This window comes from Camarhynchus parvulus, chromosome 4, assembly GCF_901933205.1.
Source record: "Camarhynchus parvulus chromosome 4, STF_HiC, whole genome shotgun sequence".
Lineage (NCBI taxonomy): Eukaryota > Metazoa > Chordata > Aves > Passeriformes > Thraupidae > Camarhynchus > Camarhynchus parvulus.
This window is the reverse complement of record NC_044574.1, coordinates 45,349,278-45,371,102: the sequence shown is the minus strand read 5'-3', so window position 1 is coordinate 45,371,102 and position 21,825 is coordinate 45,349,278. Positions and strand designations below refer to the sequence as shown.

Genomic DNA, 21,825 nt, shown 5'->3' with positions numbered 1-21,825 from the left:
AGAGATGGATGGAATCAACAGAAGAATGTGGGGCACTTGTGCAACTGGTGTACAAATGTGAAAAACACATCAGCTTAGTAAAAGGATAAAGTATGGAGTTCCTAGTTTGGGCATAAAGGTGGAATGGTACTGGGCACAGGGCTGGGTTTGTACTCTCTGGCTTACAGCCATGTGAAAATCTTGAGTGAAACTGCTGGAATTAAGAGCTGAGTGTCCAACTCTGCTGTAACTAGTCAATCCATTGTTCCTCACTCTTTGGAACCAGCAATTGAATATTTTCATCTCTCAAACTCACAGAGGAACTCACTCTTCAGGCTCGCCTCCAGGGAGATGAAGAAAGAAGAGGCAGCTGGAAGATTTAGAATTCAAAATAGAACTGTGGGATTAACTGAAGTGACTTTCCTGTTACAAGCATCTGCAGTGCATGGGTGGGTTCTAGACAAGCTGTAGCACCAGGTGATTTACAGCAGAGCTTCTGTGGTTTTCTGCAAAGCTTCTAAGCCTGATGTGGGCAGCTGCTCGGGCTGGGATAAGTTGGTAAAAACTCATACAGAAACAGCCACAATTACATTCATTCAAATTAAAACTGCAGTGAAAACCTGACAATTAAAATGCAGGCACTGCTTCCACTGGGTAAATACATCTGGGAGGAAGTGGTACACAGGAGTATTTGATTTTTGTTTGAAGCTTTTGTTTAAAAAAGTACTGAATGTGTCATTGCTGATAGGGACATTGAATAGCTCCCACTGCTGTGATACAATTGAAACCTCTGCTGATGACAAGTAGTAGCTCTAAATTGTTGAAACATGAAAGATTGGCACTAAAACACATTTTCTCCCTTAAGGCTGCAGCCTATTGAATAACAAAGGTTTGTTAGTTGAAGTCCCTTGCAATCAATCCTTGCATAAAAGATGCATTCCTAATGCCAGCTGTTGTTAACATATTAACAAGAAAACTGATTTTGGATTTGAAAACATTGGATGTTAAATTTCCTCATTTACCCTTTTATACTGTTACAGAAACCACTGCATATCAAAATATTGGTTGCTTAAAATAATAATAGTACTAAGCATGAAATACATGCAAATCAGGGAAAAGAACTTTTTTTTCCAAAGACACAAAGAAAACAAATCACTAATATTTTGCCCATAACTAGGGAGATCTATATTTAGGGTTGCATACTGTTTCAATAAAAATCAGTAAATGCTGAACATGCAGATAGCTTATAAATATTTCTTTACATCAATTACATATTACAGAATGAAAAGTGAAATTAGAGAGCAGCAGAATGTATTTGTTTGTCTGAAAGAGTCACTATTCTAAATGTGTAAGTTACAGAAGGGTTTCAAGGAAAGTGTGTACTAAATAAAAAGACAGCAGAAAAAAAGGAGGTCTGAATTGATCTGGAATAAATTCATCTGGAAAGAGCTTTAATAAAACAGGCAGCCTCAGTCCTGGAAATTTCAACTAAGCCAGCTGATTAGCCCTGCAAACACAGGGCAAATAGACTATTTTAAAAGGCATGCACAATAATGAAATTTAAAGAAAGACAATATAAAACAAATCTCTCAACATAAACGAGATGAGAATTCATTTTCCCTATGATGCTTTCCACAGCTCCTGAAAGTGCCTGCTGCTGGCAATGAATGACATACAAGGGGAGGGAGAGCAGAGGGAAGAAGCTGTTAGCTTACCAGCCGATGGAGCTTATCGCTCCACTCCCTTCATGACGCTGGGAACTCACAAGCCTATAAAATGTGCCTTGGCTCCCAGTCCCCTTCTCCTTAAGCAAAATCAAAAGCAAGAGGCTGTACAGAGGAGAAACAGGATGCTGTTCTACTCCGAGGCAGCTCTCCTGACCTGTCTGTTAGAGCATTTCTAACAGTTTGAACAGCATGGCCAAAGATTTTTTCTGACAGAGCTCTCCTTTCCAGTACCTGCTGTGCTGCCTTACTTCTCCTTCTCTTCCTTCCCTCTTCTTATCTGTTGGTGGGGATTTTGGGGGGTTGGGAGAGGGAGGCAGGAGAGCAACATCATTCCTGGAAGAGAGGAGAGAAACACCCAAGATGACTTCAGTCCCCACAGCCAAGTGGAACACGAGCACGAGCAGCAGGTGGAATGTGAGCCTTGCTGAAGCAGGTGATCCCTGGGGACAGGCTCTGGAAGCACCAGCTGCAAATGCTTCTGCCCCTGTAGCCTCCTCAGCAGGCAACTTCTCCAATCAGTTCGTGCAACCTTCCTGGCGCATTGCCCTGTGGTCTCTGGCTTACGGTGGCGTGGTAGCAGTGGCCGTTTTTGGGAATCTTATTGTCATCTGGATTATCCTGGCTCACAAGCGCATGAGGACGGTGACAAATTACTTCCTGGTGAATCTGGCTTTCTCTGATGCCTCCATGGCTGCTTTCAATACTCTCATCAACTTCATCTACGCGCTGCACAGCGAGTGGTACTTTGGAGAGGCTTACTGCCGCTTCCACAACTTCTTCCCAATCACAGCTGTCTTCGCCAGCATCTACTCCATGACAGCCATCGCTGTGGACAGGTGAGACAAGAGAAAAGTTTAGGGGTGAGAGACTGAGATCAGATTCTCTGCCAAAATAAAAATGCAGAGATAACAATCACGGTGATGGGAGGCAAAGACTTCAATAGTTCATTCATTGTGCTCCTCTCTGCTTCTTTAGGATCTCTCCCTAACACACTTTTTCTCCTGGTGTTTTTCCTTCAGTCTTCCATTGTTTTTATTTTTCTGCTTTCTTTTATACCAAAATTTCCTCTCTCTGTTTGACTTCAGCTGTGCTCCATCTTTCAATACTTATTCTGTAACAGCAACTCAGGGTTTTGCTTCCCACTGTGAAAACAGTCTGTCTCTCAGCCAGGCATCTAATATATACTGATAAGGAGTTGCAGAGTGTCTGTGTGTAAAGGGAGAGGATTTCAAATTTCCCTCTTTTCTGTATTTCTGCAGATGGCAGAGGCATTTGCCTCCTCTTCAGAAATCACTTCAGATCCCGTTTTTAATAGCTTTTCTCACAGTCAGCTCTGAGATGCTTTGTTCCTGCTGATTTTAACTAATGAGACTATTTACATTGCCATCTGTGCGTATCTAGAGGTCTGGTAAGAACAGAGTTTCAAAGTGCTCTGGTTTTTTCTGATTTCTTGAAGCAGAAGAAAGCTTTGTGACTCTCAAAGAAAAAATGTCAGGGAAAAACTTTACCTTTGTAGTCCTGACAATAATGGAATAAGACAGTTGTAATGTCCATACAGCAAAAGGAAAATGTAGTTGCCAGTTTCCTACACAGATGCATTGATGGACTCTGTTTCTCAGAGAGTGCTCTGAGTTTCCCCTGGGAAATGTTTCTTTCTTTATTATTGTTTTCACATTTCCTGTGGTGGAGAGATAACTTACTGGGTTTTTTGTTTTTTGGGTTTCTTTTGGAAAAACAGATTGATTTGTATTTCACGTCTTTTACTCCTCTTAGCAATCCACTGAGATTATCCACTAAACTCCTACATATTCCAATCACATTATATATATTTTCTGAATTAACTTATCAGAACCGCAGTATTTCCAAGTGATGGTAGTTAAGGTTTTATAAGGTTCAACCCACTTTCTGAAATGTTATTTCTCATTTCCAGGCACAAAGATTGGGAAACATTGTTGTGCCTTTTGTGCTTGTGGACAAGTTCATAATAATACTTTTTTGTTTGCCATACTAATAGAAAATTTTCAGGGGCATTCTCAGCTAAATGCATTTCGGTTCTGTAAAGCTAGAAAGGAAAGAGCAAATTAGATTCTTGACAACTCTTGTACTTTTCTGCTCTGAGGATGGGAGAAGACATGAGGAAATCAGTACACTTTCCTCCTGCTAGTGATGTATCTTCTCAAATGTTAATACCTATTAAAAATTGAGAAGATTGTGTAACACCAGTGCTACTGCCTTTGACCAGGCAAAGATTTCTTTCATCGCCTTTTTGAGTTTTGCTTAAGATTCTCATCTAGTGTGAGGTTTTCAGAATCATAAAAGGGCTTTAGTTGAAGTATTTACCAGTTAGAGCTGCATATTGAATAGTTACTGCTGCAGCTCATCAAGTCATTAGTTGAGCAGTTACAGGAATGCTCTGAGTAATGTTTTATTTAATTATTCCTAACAAAATTATCCACAGAGATGTAGTACTTACTACTTTGGCAGTTCCTAAATTTATGCTAGGAAATTTGGAACAAAAATTAATACAGTTCCTTAGGAATCCAAATGCATTTCCAGAGTGAGAGAAAATAGCTCTGCTCCACGCTGACTGAAGTGCAATGGACAGATAGATCTATTGGAAATGTTTTCCTTGGGATAGCAGTGCAAAATGTTGGTGCTCAGAGGTGAGTAAATAGCTACTGTTATTCACTCTGATCTAGTTCTTATCAAAAAATCCCCTGAAGAAATCACTATTTGCATCCCATCACATCCTCCAAGTTCACCTGCCTCCAAAGGCAAATGAAAATCTTGCCAATGAACAATGGCATGGCTGTGTTTAGGTGAACCCTCTGTAGTACCAAGCAGCATCATATAAAACAAACAGAAGAGCAGTCTATCCCTCCTTCTCTATTCTCACTGCTATTCCTTTTCCTTTTATACCAAATCACACCTGATGCATTCAGTGCCTTTAAACATTCCCTGGCTACCTCTGCAAAGCAATTCTGCCAAGCTGAGGAAACCTAAGGGTCAAAACAGATTCCAAGGAAAGTCCTTGGATGTACAGACTGCCCTATTCCAGGGCAAAGATCTGCTGGGTGGATGCCTTTTAAAACTTTGGTTCCCATTTGCCTTTCATAAAAGTTCAGCCATTTTAACCCAGTAAACTCAACCTTACACATTCTTTTAATTTAAAAAAATTAAAACAACAAAAGTGGCAAATCAGGATAAAGCTGCTAAGGGAACTGAAATTATGGGATCAGATGATTTTCCTTTAGAAATTGTTACCATCCCAAAATACTAAAGGTCATGGGTTGTAACTCACTAAAATGTATGGTGTGATGTGCTCCACTGGTTGCTTTAGAGCATCCAAATGTTCACAGAGTGTAAATGTGTGACTGTGAACCTGGACATCACTGAGCAGAGATCATGGGCAGTACATGTTTCCTTTCACATCTGCTTCTGTAGGACATTCTAAGATCTGTGAATTGTGAGATTACTGGGCTGACACAGAGTTTTGTGAACTATGCACTTCCTGCAGTGGGGGTGAGCTGCATTTGGAGCTGAGGATTCAAGTATCCAAGACTCAAGACTGAATATCCTGGTCCTTGAACACAAACTCAAATTCATGTGGCTTTATTCATGCTTCTGACCATCCCTTCCTAGAGGGTTTTTTCCCCTGCTTTCTCCTTCTTTTCCAGCAGGCTGTTTGCAGTCTACTGCAGAGATGGCACAGGTAGCTCAAACCAAGTTGTTTCAGGCACCAGAAGCAGCAGGGATTTTACGCTGTGCTGCTTCATGGGCATTCATTCCTGCATTCTTCTGTAGCTCACACTGCACAGTTCCATTGCTTCCAGTGCAACAGTTCCTTTAGCTATGTTATGGGGATAAACCGGTAAATAGTCCAAGATAAACTGAATAGGAGATAATTCTGGAGGCAATATGCCCTTGTCACTCACCAGTGCAGGATCCTAAAGGGTCCGTCCATGATCCTAAACTCCATCTGTGATCATGGCAATACAGTGTGTGACTGCAGTACAGTTTTTGGACATACTAATGACAGTAAATTATGCAGAATTTAGGCCACCTAGTTCTGAAGATCTGCTGTCCTTTCCTACGAGATCTTAGCATGCAAAGAAGGTGGCTCAGGTATGCCAGCAATTACTTTTGAGTCCCGAGATTGCTTTGTTATACAACCTGCTTTGTGTGTAGGCCTAAAAATTCTCTGCAGATGCTTGATGATTACAGTGGAAGTTTGGGGATGCAGCAATATAGCACAAAATAACATGTCTTCAGCAGAGCACTTAGTACTATGCATTTCCCCCTGGTTTTAGCACGTTTACTGTATTACTTTCTCAGTTACTTTTCTCTCTGCAATTCCATAATGATTTTCAGATGTCAATTAATTTAACTCTTTGTAAAAGCAACTCCTCATGACTTAAAAGTATTCTAATAGCAATGGTGAGTAGTTGCTGATCCTATTCATATCTTACCATTTATTTTCTTTCTAGTATGCCTGAAGTTTTTGGTCTTTGAAGGCAAAAAACATTTGTTTCATTTTATTTAACTTTATATTTAATATTCAATTTTATTTCTCCTCGTGCACAGTCTTCTCTCTTTTTTATGAACCTTAGTATTACCCAGTTTCTAGCAAGCATATGTATGTCCTTATTCAATACCTGTCATTCTACTTTCCCATTTTATTTTCTCACTTTTAATATATCTACAGAAGCACACATATACTGTGTCAGTTTTCTTTTTTTTCCTGTGACATTTTTCAGTTACTGATGGCTGTTAATAATCCCTCTATATACTCAGACTTCAGCAAAAGTAATGATACAAGCTTGTAACAGAAGATGGACATGAGACAAACACAGGATTCACCTCATAAAATAAAACCCAAACTCATCATATATACACACTCACATCCTCAAAATATCACTTAGGCTTTTCAATCTCTCCAGATATATTCTGTAAGAGCAGTTATTATTGTCACAAAATAGTACCACATGCCCCATAATAATGTTACTGAAATTCTGAAGTAGGCAGTTGGCACAAAAATGTCTTATCTTTCCAGTAGAATACATTTTGGTATCACACTCTGCCTGATTTCCCATTCCTGGGACAAATTGCTCAAGGCCTTCATGCACCATAAGCATTTTAAACTGATATTCCTTCCAAACCATCTGTTATCTGACTGTTATTAAATATGTTACCTGCCTTGTGTGCTCAGAAATAATAAAGTACGGGAAATGTGTATGTATAAAAATGATCTCAAACATTTCTGGCAGTTTAAGACACAGAGTGCACAGGGCATGACCCTGTGTTGTGATTATATGGCAGCAGTGTCAGCAGGAGATGCACATCAAGAAGATCTGTTGGTATTTGCATCCTTCAACATGAGCTTGGCACCAAATGTTTTGTGCTTGGCTCACTGATGAATGGAGGAGGCTGAAGCAGTGACAGAAGGAAACCTGGCACAGAGCTCTGCTCAAACAGAACTGCAACCTTTGGCCCCTCTCTCATTCCTGATCCCTCAGATTTAGATGTCTCAAAATAAATGGTTGTAATTTAAAAAGAAGTGAGAATTTGCACTGAAGACTTGTGAGAGAGAGAGATGAGCATCAGAACAACAAAAAATGAGATGGAGGTTTTTTCAGGTGTCTTGTGCTTCACAGGCTAGAGACCTCCCACTCATACCTGAGAATATTTTCACCATAAGAAATTGATAGTGCTTCTATCGTTTTCCATAAGATGCCACTTTACGGTTAGCTGGCTTTTCCTAAAGCCTCTGGTGCCACATAACTACAGAAAAAACTATCTGCCATATCCCTACTATCATACTAAAGTGCAACACAATGTTTTTTCAAACTGATGGATGACTTCAAAATCACAACTTCAGGAATTAGCCTTGGTCACCGCACATTACAAAGGGCAAAAAATACAAGATATGCTTTAGAAATTATCACTATTATTTTTATTCTTACTTTGCCAGTCAAACTATAGAAGTCAAAGAGGAAATCCCTTCCCCATTTCTCTGTCTTCCTCAAAGAGTATTTGAAAATGAAGCACATCTTATTTGTGGGTTCCAGTATCTAGGCTGCCCTCTGAAAACTACAAATTCTCAGAACTGGAGAGAAAGTTCAATAGGAGGGCATTAAGGGTTCAAATATCAAGAGATTAAACACAAAGGACTCTCTATCACCCGGGGGTCTAAAAATATTTTTTTGGACTTGACAATTCTCTTTATCTCTTAGTAAAGAGGTGAGATAGTTTCTGCAGAACACTTTGAAGCAATGGCAACAGGATTCAGCATGCAGAGGTCTAGGAAAAACAAACCTTTTCTTGCAATGGTACAATTTCATAGTGATTGGGCAAAAAGACAGGACTTTTTTGCAGTTTTGGTCAAAATTCATGTCAGAGTTACATTATTAAAAACATACTGGGGCAGTCTGGAAAAAAATACAGGCATAACACTTTTTGTTTTGTACTGAGTAAATATGCTATTTAACAAGCTGCTTTCAAAAGGTGCTGTAAAAAAAGAGGTTGATACACCAATATCTTGAGAAATAAAAGCAACATTTACAACAGGAACAAGCCCTCAGAATTCTTGTTCCAGAGAGGAAATATCCAGTTAAGTTTTAACCTTATGCTCAAACGAGAAGTTCATTTTAGACAGAGTCTTAGCCTTAAATACATACTCTTATTTATAATTTAATGAAAACTATTAAAATATGCTCTGTGGTTTACCATGCAATGTAGTCTGTGGTACTTTTAAAAGTTAGTCAAGGGTTGGGGTGATGAATTTTTGGGGGAGAGTAGTTTGTTTTATTTGTTGATTTTCTTAAATATTATTGCCTAAATGCATGTTTTTCTGACTAATTTACCAACCAGGAAATAAAGCTGTATCATTCACACGCCTGTGTTTCCCTAAAATAAAATTATTTCAAGATAACTGCAGAAACAAGAAGGAAGCCATCTAGATGACAGTGGCAGAAATGTAGACACTAACAGTGGTTATGCAGTTGGAGCTGTTTCTACAGACCTTGCACTGATACTGGTCCTCAATAGCCTACATAGATGATATTAAAAGAAAAAGAGAAACAGAAACATTTCTGTCAGGGGAAGTTAGTCTATCATTTTATGAGACAGGCTTTTCTACCAATATTCATAGGTATAGAATACATTGCATAAAATCAATTACATACTCATAAAAATCTAGCCCATTGTCAGTTACCAGATCCTCCTCAAGTAGAATGTACTGTTTATGAGAGCTCAACCATCCTGAAAACTTTCACAATAATACTGGTTTTAGGTTTTAGTTAAGAGGTGCTTGTAAGCAAGGCATTGGAAGCTACTCCTGATTTCAGAAAAACTTCAGTGCTTCCTCCTGCTCAAAGCACAAATAGTCATTCACCCAGAGCAACACCCATTCCTCTGGGTAAATCAAGGCCAAATTATACTCCTGGGATATTGCCCACTGATATCTCAAATGTACCATGTGTTTATCTGTCATGTTGTCAACCCACCTCCTTTATGGCATTAGCTTTAAAGTGAACACTGCACAACAGACCCTTCAGGGCACCAAAACCAGTCTTTCTCAACAGTCAGTTATAGTCCTACAGAAATGCCCACAGCCACTCTTCCTGCAGAGAAAGTCAGACTAAATAAATGAATACAAACCAGTCACACACAAAAAAGAAGGAGCCTTGCTCTAGTAGGTAGCATATAGAGATTAAAAAATACAAAAGTAAAAGATTTGGTTTTCATCATACAAAAATGCCTATAAAATCTCAGTTCATTCCATCACCTTTAGTCTACTCTATATAGCTTATATTTTGGAAGATTTTCCACAGCAATGATCTAAACAAGGGCAGGGAATCACAGCAATTTCCTTAAATTTTTTTAAATACCAATTGATTCTAAATAGAAAGTCCCAAGATCAGCTTCTGTCTTGAGGGAGTAACAGGCTCTGTGTATTCATGAAAGAAGCATGCTTGCTGTCTCCTGTTGACAAGTCACTTACATGCAAGCATTATGATTTTTCTCTCAGTCTCTTCCTTTGTCAAGTTCCTATTTCCTGTTACAATCTGGGATGATTACACTTTGCTCTATGTGAATTTATAAACACATTGTAAACAGGTGAAACAAATCAGTTAAGATGATTAAAGACTTCCAGCTGGGTCTCCAAATGGGCATTTGTAGGATCCAATTTTGAACATCATTTTGTTTTAATAACATCTTGTGTATTTTTGCCACAATTGTCTAAATGATGTGTTAAAGACGAAAGGTCTTCCTGGCTGTATTGGCCAGTCTGTGCTATTTTACAAAAAGACAAATTAGGTTTATTTTTTTATCCTTTCTATTGTTGGGACCATAATACACAAACTTCTCAAGCTTTTATAGTATTTAGCAGCTATTTGGCACATGTTACTTGAAAACTGTAAGAGAGATACATGATTATGCTGCCATTAAAACTACTGGCTTAAAGAGTTTATCAACATTATTCAAAAGAAGTCTGTCTCTATTTTTGTTTCAGAGAAAACAGATTTTCTTGATTTGGTGAACCCAAGACACAAGAAAAGAAGAGTCTAAATTGTAGACTGTAGACAAACAGGGCAGTTCAGAAGGGAACTGGATCTGTTCTGACCCCAGCAGCTACGAAAAGAGTGCAGCAGCAAGTACACCATGATGCACCAGCCATTTTATCATACAGCCTGAATAATTTCTCATTAAGCTCAGTGGAAAGACTCTTGCTGACTTCAGTAGTAATCAATTAGGGACAAAGATTAAGACAAGATAAAGCTGTAAGAAAAGTGATAGTGGGATGTCATATCGCCACAAAAAAAAAATCATGTGCTAATGATGTTGATATGAAACTAAAGTGCTACCTAAAATGCTTTGGAATCATACGCAGAAGAACATGGTGCAGTTGCTGAGCAATCCACATTCTTGGAAGTGCTGGCTTGAACTCTACCTGCACATATTTCCATCCCTGCATTTCTAAATTTGCATATTCCATCTTATAATTATTTTCCAAGCATGAATGTTTTGTTGGGTGGGGTAACAATAATTTTTGCTTGTTGTGATAAATGAGTACAATGAGTTCATTCCTTTCAGCGATGTATATTTTACATCCCTGCTTTGTTGGGTAGAATAAGCTATCTGTGGCACTATCAGCAGCTCCCACTGGAGTGAGAAATCATTACAAGGCCCATCTTTAAAACAAACCACCTCAGTGGGAGTTCAGAGTCCTTTATTCAGCAGGGAATCACTTTTCAAGCCTGGTGACAGACTGAATAGTAACTGTCCAAAGACTGCAAAGCAAATTGTCACAGCACCCCACTGAAAAAATGTCTGTGTGGCTCCAGAATGCTTTTCAGTGGTGTAACAAGGCTTCAGCTGCTTGTAGCCATTAGAAATCCTTCTTCAGCTCAAATGCCTACCATCTTTTACTGTCCCTGGAGAGGAGGTGTAGAGAGGTACAAGGTCTGTGTATGAATGTCACAGAACATGGTGAACCTATGAGGGCAAGCCCATTTGTCACTGGCTTCAGAACAACTGCATAATTTTGGGCACTATAACATAAAGGCATTAATCTATCTAGAGAGCATCTAGAGGAGGACCACAAGGCTGGTGAAGAGTCTGGAGGGGAAGCCTTATGAGGAGTGGCTGAGGTCACTTGGATTGCTCAGCCTAGAGAGGAGGAAACTGAGGAAAGACCTCACTGCAGTCTTTAGCATCCTCACAAGGGAAAGCAGAAGGACAGGCAGTGATTTCTTCACACTCCTGACCAGTGACAGGACCTGGAGGAACAACATGAAGCTGAGTCAGGGGAGGTTTAGGTCAGGTATCAGGAAAAGGTTCTTCACTGTGAGGGCGCTTGGGCACTGGAACAGGCTCCCCAGGGAAGTGGGCACAGCACAGGCCGTCTCAGCTGGATAATGCTCTCAGGCACAGGTCCTGTGCAGGGTCAGGAGTTGGACTCAATGACTCTCATGAGTCGCTTCCAACTCAGCTTATTCTGTAACTCAATGAAGAAGCTCAGACCACTGGAAGGAACTGTGGAGTAGCAGAACATCTGTAAGACAGATGACATTGGAGCACCCAAGAAGTTCTGCTGTTCCCCTCACATGTTGTTTATGGTTGGCTGATTACAGAGAGAAAAACTCTCTGGGAGCTCTCTCCCATACACCTGCAGAGGCAGAAGGGCTTGCCACCAAGCCACACTGCCAAAATGTTCTGGGTTTATACCACATGTACTTACCTTGGAATCTCTGCTATGCTACGGCTGATTTCTGTCATGTCTTTTGCTCTTACATGACCCCCAGTTTCCTTTCTTATTCTCTCCTCTCTCAACACAATTTCTATATGCTGTTATTCTACAATTCTCCTTTCTTGGCTTCTCCTACTAGTTTCTCATTTTTCTCTTTTCATTTCTATTTTTTTCATGCCACAAACTGCTCCGTAGTCTCAGTTCTTTTGCTAGATCCTATATATCTCATCATTCTCCCTTTCACTTTTGGCCTATTCAAACATTTATTTCTACACCATGTTCAGCACCATTCACTGCACAATTCAGACAGTATGTCTACTCTTCCCCCTTGTAACTGGCATTTTTCCATCCTTAATATATGTAAGGATATCATACAGAGCAAAAAAATTAGCCATAATGACAGAGCTACACCATGAAATATGACAGTAGTCAGCCATGGGGAATTGTAATGTTCAGGGGCAATATGCTCATCATACATACCCGTTATCTTAGCCTACTTACCTCACTGATTTTCTGAGCAACACCTAAGCATGGAACCTCTAGCCTGTGCTAGCAGGAGCTTTCATTCCTGCGGGAAACACCCTTGATGAATGGAGAGAGATCAAAAGCGAGAGCAAACCGAAAATTTAGTGACCGCTACTTCAGATTGAGTCTTAAGGGACAGACAAACTACCCTTAGATACCTGTAATGGCAAGATATGATTTTGTTTGCTGTAAATGTTAAGCAGGAGCATGTGTGCCTCCTTTGCAAATTACAGCTAACAGTGCAGGAAGAACTCTGTTCTTTTCAAGGCTTCTTTTGGCTACAGAGATAACATCCAGATTCTGTTCAAATGTGGAGGTAGTTCTTGACTTTCAATGAAGGTTCATTTCACATTTTCTACTTTAATTACTTGTGGCAATGATGGTTTCCCTAAGAAAATGCTACCAAACACATATGACAAATCTGAGTGAATGTAATAATTGCAGTTATAAAGCAATATCTCACTATGTTAATGAAGCAATTTTGTTTCTAAGAAAAGCCATTTAGAGAACTTACACTTAGAGAACACACTGTAATTGTTAGTGTACCGGCAAAGTAGAATAACTTAGATTTGTTATCAAAGGCTCTGTAACATAGTTGTCAATACTCTCCACTAAATTTATCCACCACAAAGCTACTATTGAGGGAATAGTCAAAGTTCCCCTATTTCCTTTCCGTTTTGCTTGTTAGAATGACTACCTGCTACATATTTGTAATCAATCTTGTGCAATAGCTAGGCTGTTGTCTTATCATTCAAATTTGAACTCTAAAGATAAACAGCATGCTTTTCATTTGATCCTTGGCCTTTGACTTCTTTTACTCAGACAGCCAGTTGTTAAAAGTTCTATCAGTACAGCTGTATGAGTCACTTCACCCAAACAATCCATGTCTTTAAAGGGCAGACAGGGAGATAAAACAACCCAATTTTATCTTAGGCAACAAGAACTGCTGTTGGTATCTATTGGGAGTAAGATTAATATAACTGGGAATAAGAATAATGGGAATGTAATAGAAATAGCACATTAAATAATAGCAATGTGCAATCTGAAGAAAAGTAGCAATTTGAAGGAATGATTCCAGGCTAGAAGGAGATGCCTTAAGAGTCTCAGAAGCATGTGAAAATTATTATTTGCTTACAGCTTATCACTTACTACAAGTAAAGACCTGGAAATATTTGGACAGTGCTTGGCAGTCCACACAAAAGCCAGCTCAATTTGAAAGACAGGGCTCATGACTACAAACCTGACTTTACCAAGTGGTACTTACTCTTCACAGGAGAAAGGAACTAGGTAGAAGAGGGCAACAATACAACTGCTGTTCTCAAGAAACTGAAGACACCCAGGACTCAAAACTATTTCATACTATGTAATACCAAATGCACCAGTTTAGCTGAAATAGAAAGCCAAAAGGCATGTGAAAGAGAGGGGAACTAACTGTTACCCTACAGAGAAAAAATATCAAAGTGCAGTAAAAACAAAAAATTAACAAGCTTGAAATTCCAGATATGGAAATAGATGATTCAGAACTGAAGCTGTTTTAGATCACTCCCTGTTTCTGACAGCACTTAGATGTTTTAAGATACTAGGGCAGTTATGTCTACTAGAAAAGGCATAGCACTATTATGACCAATGTTGGATTTATCACATATTTTATAATTAACTATAAACAGAGTTAGCTTTGCTAAAACAAATATCTGTTCTGTAATTACTCATCTGTCAAAGATAAAATTTCCAAAAAAATAAGACTATCTTGAGTGAAATTTGTGTACCACAGCGCATAAATATGGATGCAAAAGATTCTTGCACAAATTCTTATCAGGAACATTATCTTATAAATATTATTGTTATTGTCTCATGGCTAATGTCTATACGTAAAAACCTTGGACAAGTCTGCCAAGAACCTAGATCTGTACAGTAACAATTAAAATATGACTCCATTTACTTGAAATGAGTATGTCTTTCAATTGCAGCAAACACAAGATATTCATCAAAAAATGATTGATACAAATTTTATGTCTCACTTATTCCTTGCATCTGTAACAGAGAACTAAAAACAGAAAACAAGACTTGTTTTTCTATTACTGTCGGTCTAGATGCTTTTTCTCATTACTTTTTTTTCTAAACTTTGACATTGTAATTAATTAAACATTTTGATTCTTTTTTTGCAAGTTCTTCTAAGGTTACCAGCATACCTGAATTGCCAATACAATTATGGGCCAGGACAAAGAATGCTATCCTTCCTGGGAGCATGGGAACTCTGAAGGCAAATGAGATGTTTTCTTGCTTTATCCATCTATTTCCCTTAGTGCTTTTACCAGTTTCTAAACTGGCTCTTCTCTCAGTTCTCGGTATGAATCAGTTGCTCTGGTGATCTTTGGCAGACAATCTGACAGTCTCTCTACTGAAATAAATGCATGTGGCCTTATCAGGTTCCTGTAGCTTTGGGACAGATGACTAACAATCCTGACAGCTTGGCTGTAAAATTTTGTATAAGAAATAAATGTTATATGACCTAGCAGAGTAACAGAGGATCCAGCTGCATTCTGCTTTTCCATCAGGCTGTACAGTAACAGAATGGTCTAACTTTTTTCAAAATAGTTTCTCTACTGATAATACATATGATTAACTGGGTGTCCCATGGCTGCAAAATAATATGCAACAAACCTGCTTCTCCTTTCAGCACTGCCTTCATTGGAGCGGAACCACACAAAGAGCACAGTGACATCAAAACTGCAGGAAGACAAATATCTCCATTTTTTTACCCTAAGCTTTGGCTGATTCTAGATACATGTGAATCTCTGAAGAGTTCTTACACAGAGGTTTTTGCTTTCTTTTACAGATATATGGCCATTATTGATCCCTTGAAACCTAGGCTCTCTGCAACTGCTACCAAGGTGGTCATTGGGAGCATATGGATTTTGGCATTCCTGTTGGCCTTTCCCCAGTGCCTATACTCCATAACCAAGGTGATGCCTGGGAGAACTCTCTGCTATGTAGCATGGCCAGGTGGTCCAAAACAGCATTTTACGTAAGCTTTTGTTCTTTTAAACTTGTGCATGGTGATGTTGAGACTTGCAATGGACTTGGCAAAATCTCTGGCATTGTGCAGATACTCTACATGCAGAATAACTAACAGCTTTGATCACTGAGACATGCAGAGCCAGTTTCCTAAGGATGATAAAGCATTATGTGTGATAAACAGAACAAATTTATTCTCTTCCACATCTGAGTGTGCTTCCTCCTGGGCTGCGCTTTTACTGTCATTGCTGCACATAAGATTGCTACTTCTATACAGACAGAGATGGTCAGAACTGGGAACATAACGTGCAATTCAAAGCAAGCTTCCTCTTTATCCTAACCAGGAAAAAAAGGCTTTCTAGTCTTTCCTTAGAATCATTTAGGTTGGAAAAGACTTCTAAGGTCATCAAGTCCAACCACTGACCCTATACTACCAAGTCCACTAGACCATGTTCCTGAGTGCCACATTTACAGGTTTTCAATAAACCCAGGGATGGTGAATCAATTGATTCTCTGGGCAGCCTGTACCAATGCTTGAGAACCCTTCTCATGAATAAAATTTTCCTAATATTCAGTCTAAACCTTCCCTGGTACAGCCTGAAGCTATTTCTTCTCCTGTAACTAGGGAGAAGAGACAAACATCCACTTCACTACAATCTCCTTTCAGGTAATTGTAGAGAATGAGAAGGTCCTAACCAGTTTTTTTTCTCTAGATTTCTTCATGGGAGGGCTGGATTTTGCCACTTCATTCTGTTACTTATGTCATATATTAGTCCAGAAGAGAAAACTGGATAACCTGTAACTGGTTCCACTTTCTGAAAGTGATAATATCAGTCAATTAAATTAAATATATCCTATTTGTCCCTCTGGTAGAATTAGGAATAAGTGGCTACTTAGGCATCTGTTCTTTCATGTCAACACTGACATTTAAGAAAAACATTGTGTTCAAGGCTGAAAGTCTGTGTAACTATCTGGAATCAATTTTGACCTTTTGCTCTTTTTGAGGCAGGTGAAAGACGTCCTAGTCACATATAATTTTTACCACTTTAGAAGCCATTCACAGACATTTCTCTTTAGGGCAGGAAGGTCACTCTCAGTGACAGTTGGGGATCCTTCATTTACCATTCACTAGGATTTCATCTGAAGTTGACATTTAACCAGGAACTAGCAGGAGGCAAAAGAAATGATCCTTGTTTTCCCAGTGCTGACATCAGCAGTGGTGACTACATTGCACACAGGCTGCAGATTTGTGTTGTCTGTGTGCAACAGATCTGCCATATGAAGAACGGTGTGTGATCTTATCAGGGACTCTTATCAGGGTTTTTGCATCAATATATCACTAAAATACTTATTTTCCTCTTTAATTTATGGTCCAGACTAGAGCTCCAAATGCCTAGCTTTCCCTCATGATACTTGGCTGTGCAATTAAATCAACTCAGCCAGTTATGGACAAACCCACCTTATTCTGCAGTCACTAATCACAATAACTATAGAGTCACTTATAATATACTAGTGCAGGCTCAGCATTAGACACCCCACAAAGCACATGCATTAAAATGTACATAAATTTGCAGTGCAATTCAACTTTCAAAAAGACAGTGAAAACACCAAGGACTAGCCAGTTAATATAAAACATGCTTTGTGCTAAAATAGAAGTCTTGACTTGTAGCAGCCCATTCCATTGGTATAGCTCCTCTGAAGGCACTTACTACCTTAATATCTTTTCATTGCAGGTATCATGTTATTGTGATTGTGCTGGTCTACTGCTTCCCACTGCTTGTCATGGGCATCACTTATTCCATGGTGGGAATTACCCTCTGGGGAGGAGAAATACCAGGCGACACATCCAACAAATATCATGAGCAGCTCAAAGCTAAGAGAAAGGTACTGTTCCAGTAAACCCCACTAAGCGAATACTTCTAAAATCATCTGCAATTGTGTTGCAACATATCACAGTAAATTCTTTCAGAAACACCAAATCACTTGAAATAGCAGTAATAAGAGATCAGCTTCAATACAAAACTTGATTAAGTTTGACAAGTTGTCTTCTCTGTTCACTGGCTGTTCTTTTCATAACATTAATGTTTGTCATTAAATAAAGGAAACATTTGGGTTTAAACTTCTTACTCCACATGTAGCAGCACACACTGTGTCTACTATGTGGAAGCTAAGGCAAAAAAGTTTAGCCTTCAGAGAGTTAAGATACTGACTTTTGAACACTGGGCTAGCAAACCATTAGCTCTTGTTAGGCAAGATTCTCATCCTACTGAAACAAAAGTGAATCTTGCTGTAGCTCTCAGGGGATTAAGGTCTATGCATATTTGAGATAAGCACCGATCAGCTTGCAATAAATAAATTAGATTTTTAAACAAATTTTTTGTGAGAAATGCAGACAAGTTTTCCCAGATATTTTCTTTCAATCCCTTTCACTGTAGGTATTGCTTAAACTAACTAGACTTGAGATTGCTTATGAACTGAGTATTTTACTATCTCCAGTTCAGTTTTCCTAATGTTGCTGTACAATGAAGGTTTCTTTCCTACAACATTCTTTTTCTTAACCTAACTTTTCTTATGTAGTAAGGCAGCCTTCTACATTTTTATTTCTGACACAATTTTTTATGCTAAAATGTATTTAACCTTTCAGACTTGAAAAAATGGTACCCTAATACAAACTTCTAATTCACAATGATGAACACATTTTCAGTTGCTCAGTTTGCTTCCTGATGCTGTGAGTATGTTTGAACAGTGGCATACGCTACTGAGCTGCAGCAACAGCAGAGTGGGACATATTGAGTCCTCAGAGAACACGAGATCTCCTGCAAATTCTGGAGAACACTTTCATTTCTTTCAGGACACTGCAGAAATCACTTTCTGTAACAGACACATCTTGCAAAAGCAAATGTGGAAGGGAAGTTATTAAATTATTGCAGAACCAGGACATGCCAGAACTTCAGGACCTGTTATCATAATGACTAAGTAAAATAATCATCTTGTGACATAGAAACTAGAGGTCTCTGAAGACCAAATCTGGCTTTTACTATATGAAACAGAGAGCCCAATTAAATCCCTTGAATACTTTAAAAACAGCACCTGTTTAGAATTCTAAATATATACAAGAGACAAGGAAAAGCATCCCTAATTAAAGGATTTTAAATGTGAGAGTACAGAGATGCATACCTTCAGGACATGCAACAAGGGAATTAAATTATGTGCAGATATATTATAACTGCATCAGTGACTTTATGGCTAGAGCTCCATGACAGCACTTTAGCTACACTGCTGTGCTCTCCAACAGGATTTATGAAATAACTGGTATTTGGAAAGATGAATCATAATTGGTTATTCATGGAGAGGAACTAACAGACTGGAATCCAAATAAAGCCATAACTCAGCCTGCCTCTCATAAATGGCCTGCCTCTCATAACAGAGCTAGTGCTTTGCCTTTTCCAGGCAAAGAAATAATCTGTTTCTCTTGCTATTTAGTATATAGATATCAAGACATATGGAAAATCTATGCACTTATAATGAAGGAGAAATATAAAATAGCTGACTATGTTTCATATCAGGCAATGTTACAGCACAAAGGTGTCTGATTAGGGTTGTTTGAAATGGTATTTAATATTAAGAAGGTAGTGAACAGTTCATGCAAGACCTTTAAAAGAAACAATGTTTGCCAGCAAAACATTTGAAGCTTGACAAAGTTGTTAGTAGTTCAACAGATAGTCTCATCCCTCCATATATATGATTGGGCAATACACTCCTGAATCCTCCTGAAAGCATCATTAAGGGATGAAGGATTCAAAGAATTTCACACTGCACACTGTAGGCTGGACAACACAAAGTCGTGCTTACTATTGGTAATATCAAAGACCAAATATTTAGAAATTCCAGACTGGATGAAACTACAAAACCCTTTTTTTTTCTTGACACACAGCTCAAATATCTCAGGGACTGTCCCACTTAAATCTGCCTGGTATCAGTCTTTTGAACTTCTGAACATTTGCTCCAGGCGGGGACTTTGCAGCCATTATCCCTTCTTCTTAAAGCTCCTGGCATGAGACTGACTAATGTCCAGCTGAACATCATCTATTCTCCTGAAATTCCGATTTTCATAATATGGAATTATAGTCTCAATGGTGTCACACATAACAAGTTTGTACAAGTGTCTCATAATATTACTATAAGATTTGCCAGGCCAAAATGTTCTTTATATGCACTGCAAATCCTTGCTCTCAGATGTTGTCTCCACATCCTGCTTTTGCTATCTAAAAAGTTCCAATCATTCTTTCAGCTTTACTTAAACCATAAGAGGGAATAATTATGTACTGCAAGTAAAATCAGTTAGTATTGTTTTTATCAAGAGGTACAATTCTGATACAACAGTTTGCTGAACAAAGAACGTTTATCTCATCAGAAGATGCTATTGCCTGGCCACAATGGGAAGAATACAGAGCAGCAGAAAATGCTCTCCTTAACTTTTGTATTTCCTTTACTGTTCCTTTTACTTATGACTGTTACTTTGTGATAGTATGTCACCAGGCATATTTTTCAGTAATTTTCATTCCCACACTTATACTTCTGTATTTTCTGCTTCTCCTAACACAGCTTGAGGTGTCATCTCAATTTATTTTAGCAATGAACATTGATTAAAAGACTCATTGTTTCAATATATTTCTTTTTCTCAACTTTGAATATAAAATGAGAAAAAAAGTCCCATATGTTTGCTTCTCACAGCCTCTGTGAGGACTCCTGTATGAACACTTCACACATATTTCTCTGATTTGTTCTTTTTTTCTTTCCCCTCCTTTTCATAGATTTACAGAAAGTCCAAGGAAGGGCAGCTAAAAATGATCAAAGGACTTATGAAGTGATTAAAATGGCCTGCACTTTTTAGTTTGGAGATGAGGAGGCCAAGGGACAAGATGTCAGCATTTAGAGAAACATAAAGGTAGTGGATAAAGTGACTGAAGAACTGTTGGTCACCAAATCCTGAAATGCAAGAACTAATAGGAGAGGAGCACAAGGCTGGTAGAAGAGAGAGCACTTTAAGAAAGAGTAACTTAAAAGTCAGTAAAGGGCATCTGAGAGGTTCTCCTGCCAGATGCTTATGATCTCACAGATTTCATAAAGGTTTTAGAAAAATTAACCAGCAATAAATTCATAAATCATAGAGTTGGAAAAGGTTGGAAAAGACATCCAAGATCAATGAGTCCAACCTCTGACCGGTCTCCACTGTCAACCAGACCACAACACTAAGTGCCATGTCCATTCATTTCTTGAACACTTTCAGATGTAGTGACTCCACCATATCCCTGGGCAGCCTTTTCCAATGACTGACAACCCTTTCAATGAAGAAATCCTTTCTGATGTCCAAAATTTCAGCCTAATGTCCAAATAGATACTGAAAGGATGAATCAGAGATGCACTCCTCTTTAATACAATCCTGGGTGCTGGGACAGTATCAGGAAAATAGAAGATGGAAAATTGCCAGGTTCATGGGGTAAACAGCACCTTCTACTGCCTCTGAGACAGAACCATAGGATAGATGGGCAGCTGTCTGATTCAGAAGGAACTGTGCTATGTCTTTATGCTCCTGTTTTTACATAGCAGTGTAGCCATAAAAATACTCGTGACTTCTCACTCGCTTTCAGTGCCCCTAAAAATGCAGGTTTTCCTTTTCTTTTTCCTTCATCACGTATGAATAAATTACATGAAAACACATTAATATGTATTTTATACCACACTTTACAAAGAAAAGCACTAGTTAGAAATAATGATACTTTTGCTGGCATTAAAAGGTAGCCAAACAGGTCAGACCAGAAAAAAAGAAGATTAATTGTTTCTCTATGGAGTAATTTATTGTGGAGAAAAGGCAGGAAAAAAGAGAAAAGGAAGAAAAACCAAGAAGTCAAAGCCTAAAACATCGCAGTACGGCATCAAAACTCTTGAAATACTGAATTAATTATGGACTGACAGATTTGAAAAAACAAGACTCTACTCATAATATAAAGCTTATTCAAAATAAATAGGTGATGAAATATTACACTATGAACTCACAGATCAGATGATAGCCATTAATTAACTCTAAAATCAGAGATCCTTTTAGTTAACAAGCAACCACTAAGCCTAGACAGACAGACTAGGGTTAGATATTGTTCCATTCTTAAAACCTTTCATGAAAGTTTGCATCTAGCCCTGTGAAACAAAATGTTTTCATACTCTGGGTCTAAGGGTTTGTCTTGCATGTGACTTCCTACACCATCTTGAAACCTCACTTTTATCCTACATATTTGTTCAGACTTCTTCAAGGTTGGAAAGTAATTGCTT

General features: G+C 38.6%; 1 protein-coding gene across 1 annotated transcript in view; it reads left to right on the top strand.

Annotated features, from left to right (window-relative positions):
- The first annotated feature begins 1,780 nt into the window (after window positions 1-1,780).
- Window positions 1,781-21,825, top strand: part of TACR3 (tachykinin receptor 3) — a 36,222-nt gene continuing 16,177 nt past the window's right edge. Inside the window, exons 1-3 of the mRNA XM_030947862.1 lie at window positions 1,781-2,542; window positions 15,320-15,508; window positions 17,232-17,382. Of these exons, the coding sequence (XP_030803722.1) occupies window positions 2,067-2,542; window positions 15,320-15,508; window positions 17,232-17,382 (816 nt within the window). The 5' untranslated portion in view covers window positions 1,781-2,066. The remainder of the gene's footprint in view (window positions 2,543-15,319; window positions 15,509-17,231; window positions 17,383-21,825) is intronic.